General features: G+C 39.6%; 1 protein-coding gene across 2 annotated transcripts in view; it reads right to left on the bottom strand.

Moving 5' to 3' along the window:
- The window catches only part of LOC138047436 (holothin acyltransferase-like), a 36,816-nt gene that overhangs the window by 24,543 nt on the left and 4,773 nt on the right, over positions 1-7,500 (bottom strand). The window contains exon 2 of one of the 2 annotated variants that reach the window (XM_068894288.1): positions 1-2,194. This exon is cut by the window's left edge and continues 250 nt beyond it. The exons of the other annotated variant lie outside the window; for it this stretch is intronic. Within the exon in view, the coding sequence (XP_068750389.1) occupies positions 1,137-2,171 (1,035 nt within the window). The 5' untranslated portion in view covers positions 2,172-2,194 and the 3' untranslated portion in view covers positions 1-1,136. The remainder of the gene's footprint in view (positions 2,195-7,500) is intronic. 2 annotated transcript variants of the gene reach the window in all.

The following is a 7,500-nucleotide window of genomic DNA, read 5'->3' as shown; positions in this document are numbered from 1 at the left end:
AATTAACTCGGCTTCAATACAGGAATCATTTTATTTGCTCAATGCTTCCGCTATCTGTGGTATTTTTCCTCATAATTGAACAAAGTGTTTTGATGGTTTTAGTCTTTTATGAGAAATGTATGTTTGAAAAGGTAACGATGCAAAGAACTCCGCAATTCGCAGATTTGTCTTTGTTATCGAAAGAACCTTCGAAAGAACCTATAATAGCTTAATGCAGCGCATGCGTAGTAAGTTAAAAAAATGCTATTGAATGCGGATTATGTGGAATAGCTTTCTCGGTAATACGCCGATTTCTCGAGAACCACTCGTTAGAATTTAACGAAATTTGGCACGGGAATACTTTTTACTATGAAACCAAAATGACAACTGACAGGCAGCAAATTGCATCACGTGGCCTGCATGTCGCGAAAAAATTAAAGAACCTCAAACCAAGCGGGATCGTCTTTCCAGGTAGTAAAAGTGACTTGTCATGCGATCCATCAGTTGATCGGCTGACTTGAATCTTGAGATGGTGCAAATACCCAGACTATAAGGCGACAGTCGGCGGGTACAGTCGATATAGTTAACAAACATCAATGAAAATCTCATCGTTTTTACCATGTGGTTCCAATGAAAGCAGTCATTTTTCAAGGTTCCGCAGGTTAATACCTTAATTTTTCTTTTCTTTTCTTTTCTCAATCCAGACTGTCAAATTCTTGCCCATTGTCTAACCCGAAATAACAAAAGAAGCAAATGGTTAAAAAATACTAAACTTGTAATTGAAATTTAAAAAAACGGTCTCTGGCTAAAATGATTAAAAACTACGAGCTTTTGACTGCCCGAACTGCGGTCTTCGACGGGTAAAATGAATGATAAGAAAGCGGTGAGAGAATTTGAATAAAAAGCGTGATTAGCGATTCTAGAACCTTTGGCCGCAGTTTTGGTGTTTCTCACGCCTGGTCTAACAACCACGCCACAGTTCGGGCAGTCGAAAGCTCGTAGTTTTTAATCATTTTAGCCAGAGATCGTTTTTTAAATTTCAACAATGTTTCACCATGGCTGCGGCCCTTCAATATTTTTACAAAAACTTGTCATACTACTATAAATTGGCCGATATTTTGAAAATGGGCGTTTAACTCTAGATTAGGTCAGTTTAGTTAACCAAGGATGGTGATACCGAACCACTTGTCAAACCTTGCGTCAGGGATATCATTCATAACCATGTACACGTGCTCAAACCACCTCTTTCCTTGAAGCCTTTCCCCCATTTCTGTGGCCTTCTTCGTAGGGGCGTCAATAAAAACGGGTGGAGCAGGTTGCTCTTGAAGAAGTTCTTCAAACACTGCTTTTAACAACCTCTCTGCAATTGCCTCGGAATCAGCAAAGAGCGGGCCAATCTGGTAACCTTCTTCTTTGACAAACATTGGTTGGGCAACAGTGTAACCCACGACGGAACCTTCACTATCGATCGCCACACGTGCATGACTGCCTGGGACACGAAGCCACTTCGATAAGAATGCTTGACGTTCAAAGCCAAATACTGTGGTGTCGTACACTGATAGTGCTTCGAGGTTTACCTCTTCAATGCATTTGATTTCTAAGGGGCATTTCTCTGATATTTCAGAGAAGCGAGTCATAGCTGTTGGAAGGTGAAAGTCAAACCGTGCCCCATAAAACTGACTGCGAAATCCCTTTCGCTTGTACATTTCTTCATAGTGCAGCTGCGCAGAAATTGCAATGCGGCGAGAGGAAATCATTCTTGATAAACCGTCCAAAAACATTCTGCCATATCCCTTTCCTCTGTATTCGTTGCTCACAATATAACTACCACCGAAAATAAAGCTGTCACCATATTTTACCGCTGTACCACAACATATAGGTTTCCCGTTCAACTCACCAACAAACGCCCCGCTTGGAGCACAAGCGAGGAAGCATTCAGCATCTTTTAGACCCGGCCGCCAGCCTTCTTTTACCTTGAAATTTGTTATGACGCTTTCGAACTCCTCTTCTGTCTTTACAAGGCGGATTTTGAACTGTTCCGTGGCAGACCAGGAAGCATACAGCTTAGTAGACTCAGCAGGCAATCTGTTCAGTATTTGGGGTTGGTAACGCCCATGACGAAAATAACAGGCCAATGCAAAAGGACTGATCGAGAAACGAGCAGCCAAGGTGCGAGATGTGATAAACGCCATTCCTCTCTTTCGTTTTGTAGAGACTAGAGAAGTGCAAAAGAGCAAAGGTCAGAGCTTATAAAATTAACATCACTTGAGCGGCTCGAGTAACCCTTTTGCAGGCGAACAAGAAAAGTTTTGAAGCAAGCAACCCCCTGTCGGTGTACCTTGGATCAGTGGCTTGATCTGATCGGCGTAATTACAAGTTGAGAAACTAAATATTTTGAGCAAGAGCCGATACCACGTAGGTAGCAAAAGCCGGTAACACGTACACCGCTAAAATCAAATCTACGTTGTATCTGCTCTTGCTCAGAACAAGAAGACCCCGTAGTCCTAAAGTCAAGGTTGCCATTACTTGTGTGCGGTACGCATGCAGCGAGGTCCAAGAGCACCCCTTCGTAATTGTGGTCATAAATGTTTTGAATCTAAGATGGCGGCGTTTTCGTGTTATATCGACAGATTCCCTCTGCCCAAACAATAAAAACTGGATGAAGGGTATACAAAAATTTGGTTTTATCAACGGAGTAAAAAAAGTCTCCGCTTACGAGCCAGAAGGCTCATCAGGCCGGCGCTTATCTCCCGTTTCTGTAGCATGAAGCAACGGAGTTGATGATGTAAATTGGCCACCGTACAGAGATTCTAAAAGCTGACGTTTCGAGCGTTAGCCCTTCGTCAGAGTGAATCGAGGAATTGTAGGTTACGTGTAGTTTTCATAGTAGAGTAGGAGCTACGCTATTGGTGATAACATGGCAATGTGAAAAATAGGAATACATTGGTTAAATGAAAAGCGTACGTTACTACCGTGAGGATTAAGGGTGCCCATTTGGCACTTATGTCCAGGTTTGCACGCAAATGCGAAAATTGGTAAATGGTGCAAAGAAGAAGACTAATCCCCAACTAGGACTCGCGATTTTTGCGATTTTCCGCAAAAATCGTTAAAATCGCAAAAATCGCGACTCTTCTCGGGGACTTGTGTTCTCTACCTTTTCAGTGTTGTGAGATGTTTGCGATTTTAACGATTTTTGCGAAAACTGCGAATTTTACGAAAAATCGCAAAAATCGCAGAACACTGAAAAGAAAGCGAAAACAAGACCACGACAAGAGTCGCGATTTGTCTGTGGGTCACAACCCCGAACAAGCAGGAGCCCAGACGACAGTTTGATATATTACATCTTGGGAATCGAGTGCTAGCCGTTTGGCGGCGTAAGAATTCTTGAATTTCACTGCGTGTGTCAACCAACCAATTCAAAACCACTGAACTAGTTGAATCTATAGTTTCTCAAAGCTTTTAAGCAGTGTAGCAATCATTAGTAACTGAAAGCAATGAACTTTAAAAATAACTGGAATAAAAATTCACGATTTACTGTAAGTGTGGTGCGTGGTGTGAATAAATAAAACAATTTTAAAAGAACAAACAATAACGCACGAATAGACCAAATACGTATCCTTGACGAAATTGCAATGGTTTTATTTACAGAAAGTGAATTCAAAGCGCACAAAGAAACTAAAGTGTCTTCCCTTATCCAAAACTCGAAAGAAATGAACATGCATCCAATGTAATACGTGAGTAAACACAACCTAATTACTGGGTTGCCTCATGGCAAACCCAGTCGAGGTCTGCGTTTAGTTTGTTTGTTTTCTTTTTACTGGGTTGCCTATGGGCAAACCCAGTCGAGGCCTGCATATAGTTTGTTTGTTTTCTTTGTTTTCTTTTTTTTCTTTTTTATATTTTTTTTCCGTGTCGGTAAAAGTCTTGCCTGTCACTCCCCTGGTAAGTGGTGTCTTTGTGTATAGAGCCTTCTGCGCGTATTTTCTTAGGATCGAGAGGGTAGTGGAACTGCGTAGATTTCTCTGGTGGACACAGTAGAATCATTAACTTAGCCTGCAATGGCGTCGAAAGTCATGCAACGCGAATGGCGTTTTAGTGGATCCTTAAACAAAATATACCCTTATGGAGCTCAATAATGGGATGAATCTCAAAAGCGACGAGTACTGGACTTCGACAACAATCTATCGCCCGTCGAGACGAAATCAAAGTGAGCAGTATTTACCTGAAGTACATGGTAATTTGACACAATTGAGTTTCTTGTCTTCACGCACGCAATGAAATAGGAAGAGGTTTTCGCCTCTAAGAGCAAATATGTTGTTTGTTTCAATAAAATTTTCGCTGGAAAAGGATTCTGTGGTATTTTCTGCCTTTGTGAATTATAATATCATGTTGTGTATCGAATTTTCGAGCTTAAGGTTCAAATGTGATATGGGAGAAGTTTTTTAGTATTGCTCTGTAAGCAGGAAGGGTTCACAGGCCTGTTGGAAGCGTGCTTGAGTTTCAACAAAATGAGCCCCAAAATCAGTGAAAACTTGTGACACAGATGAATAATAAAGTAGCTGCTATTTCCAAAATGATGGAATTACCTGGTGATAAATAACGTCGTACGCGTCTTGGGGAGTAAATTTTGACTTTGCATAAACAAGAGTTGGGCGATTGTGATCTTTGTTTTGACTTCGCTCATTTCATTTCAAACTTTATAACACTTGACGGAAAAAGAAACTTACAAAAACCCGGTATCTTGCCATCATTTGACACAGATGCTTCACTGTTTGGCGAGTAAACATGCCAGGGTAACTTAATCACGGCGCCCGCTGAATTCCGGCCATGTCACTTTCGACTTTGCAATTTACTTAAACGTAGCAAAAATCTCCCAAAATGTTTGTCGCTGATCGTAATCTTTTATATTCTATATTCACGGTTCAAAATTAATGTTGTTTTCATGTCGTAAATATTTTATTCTCGATCGACCGTCCGGGAAACTTCCTTCTGCTCTTTCTAAAAACTGTGTATCAATAGTTATTTGCTTTTTCATCAATATTTGTTTTGCATAAAGCAAGCTAATAAAATCTGTACCTTGCTGAGTTCGCATTTGTTAGCGTTAATAGTATTTTCGGTCACATGCTTCTGTTTTTTATGAAGGGTTTATTGTTTTGGTCTCCCATCCTACCACTAACCCGGCGGAACAGGGCTTGACTTCAGTGAAATTTAGTATTACAAAGCTGTCAGATGCTCAGAGGGCACACTTGTGGTGAAACGAAGTTGTGAGGGAACTTGGAAATTATCAACATGTCAGCCCAGAAGCCAATGTTTCTCGCTTCTCTTTTATTTGTTATTCTTCAGAGACTGGAATGCTGTATTTCAATACCACACAATTCAGTGCCTTCTGATTTTCTGTAGCATGTACCACAGGCAACCCAGTGTATGCTTCACGGAAGCATCTCGTTCAAGTTTTATGCCGGGTCGCTTTTGCTCAGAATCATCATGTGTGTGATGTAACGATAATTTTATCAGAAAATGAATTCCACATAACCATTTTCGAGTTTAAAAAACTTGATTAACTAAATACTTTACCTACACACCCTAAAATGACGTGACATAGCCCGTTTATAATCTCTTATTTTGGAAGCTGTGGTAATAGCTAGAACATAATCATAGGATTGAAGGAAAGACGGTAAAACACAACTTTGTTTATTTAATAAATTTCAAACATTATTACTTTTACGTAAACTTGACCATGTACAATAAACAGCTACCCTGCTTTCAAAATTAGTTTCTTCGGTCAGGAACAAATAACATTTCAAGTTATCCACTTTTGGAAAAACACTTTCACAGAACAGAACTGTTTTGTTGAAACATAACAAAATTAAACCTTGTTTTTGCTCCTTAAATAAACAAAACGCCCCAACAATAGCGTTTACGAAAGATGCTTTTTTTCACAACAAAGTAGATTAAGGAAAAATAAATGTGATAATTTGGCTTACAATGCTAAAATGAAGAGAAGAGATTAGAAACAACCACTCAACCAAATAGAAGATTAGGTCTGTAACTTCTTGATCAATTCGTAGTCATTGACCAAATGTTACAAATAATTGACCCTGCATTCCTTTTCTAGTTTTTGACAATGAATGATGCAAGACGATATAAAACAATAACTTAAGGTTCCACCCATGATAACAATTAAAATAAGCGCTTAACTGAAACCAATAGAAAATTAAATCAATGCAATTAAGAATTTCCATTACCACTGAAACGTTTAACAATAGATCGTTTTCACTGTAACGCAACAAAATATTGAATTTGAAACCGTTCAATGAAAAAGGGCAAGAACTTGGAATGTTGAAGGAAACAAATTTATAAACCACCTCTCAAATTCTCAGGTCTGTGCCGTACACCGTTTCTGAGCCATTTGTCGAAGCGTTTCACGCAATTTATTGAGTTTTCCCGGGGGAGTTTTGTATGGAGACGCCACGTCGGTGGTAGCCGGTAATAGACGAAAACATCTGGAGTTCACTTTGCGATGACAGAGCTTACTTTTCGCTCATGAGATAAAATACATGTGTATGAATACATCTCCTAATGTACCTGAAAGCGTCAAACTGCTGAGATTCATAGAGATAGACATTTTTTTCCAACCAAATAGCTTCGTATGAAGATGACACGCATGGTGACAATTCGGAAATTCAAAATGCTGTACTTCAAAACGAAAGACGTCACGGAACGGGAAACCAGGAAAAATATTATTTCTAGGTCATCTTCAACCTCCCGTAGTAATTCAGAAGACATAGCGATTTTGATTTTATAATTTGATGACAACTGAGTGATTGTCGATAGATGGGAAGCGTACTACGTGTGATGAACTGTAAACCTTGCTTGTAGCCCTTGTAGATTTTATCAGCTTCGACTGGACACTGAAAATACTGGCTGTCCTTGAACTCGATTTGTTCACCGCCAGGGTTGAACGTCTCGGCTTCAGTTCTCGATCCATGTTGCAAATTTTACTGAGAAGTTCCGAAATTGTGATTTGATGTTAACTTATACATTAGACAACACAACATTTCTTACCTTTGCGCATTTGTACCTGGGATTTATCGAAATTTCGGGGAAAATATACGACTTATTATATTCAACACGCTGCACGGTATAATGTACCAGGTCTACTACTTTTCATAGATTTCGAAAAAGCTTTTGATTCACTTGAAGGCCGTTCATTTTGGATACTTTGCCCTTTTTTGTTTTTGGTCGGTCAATTGGGTAATAATTTTTTAGTGCAGAATTCAGTTGAAAGCTGTATTCTCGACAATGGGTGGTCAAGTAATTTTTTCCAGCCGCAAAGAGGTGTTAGGCAAGGTTGCCCCCTTTTCGCCATATTTATTCATTCTGGCAGGGGAGGTGCTGGCCAAGAAAACCGGAAGCCAAAGCAATGTATAGGGTTTTTCTTTAAGTAACAATGAAGTCAAATTAATTCAATATGCTAATGATACTGCTCTTATCTTAGACGGGTCTAAGGAGTCCCTTATC

Source organism: Montipora capricornis, chromosome 4 (genome assembly GCF_036669925.1).
Source record: "Montipora capricornis isolate CH-2021 chromosome 4, ASM3666992v2, whole genome shotgun sequence".
Classification (NCBI taxonomy): Eukaryota; Metazoa; Cnidaria; class Anthozoa; order Scleractinia; family Acroporidae; genus Montipora; species Montipora capricornis.
Note: the sequence above shows the minus strand (reverse complement) of the source record. Positions and strands in the feature narration are given on the sequence as shown.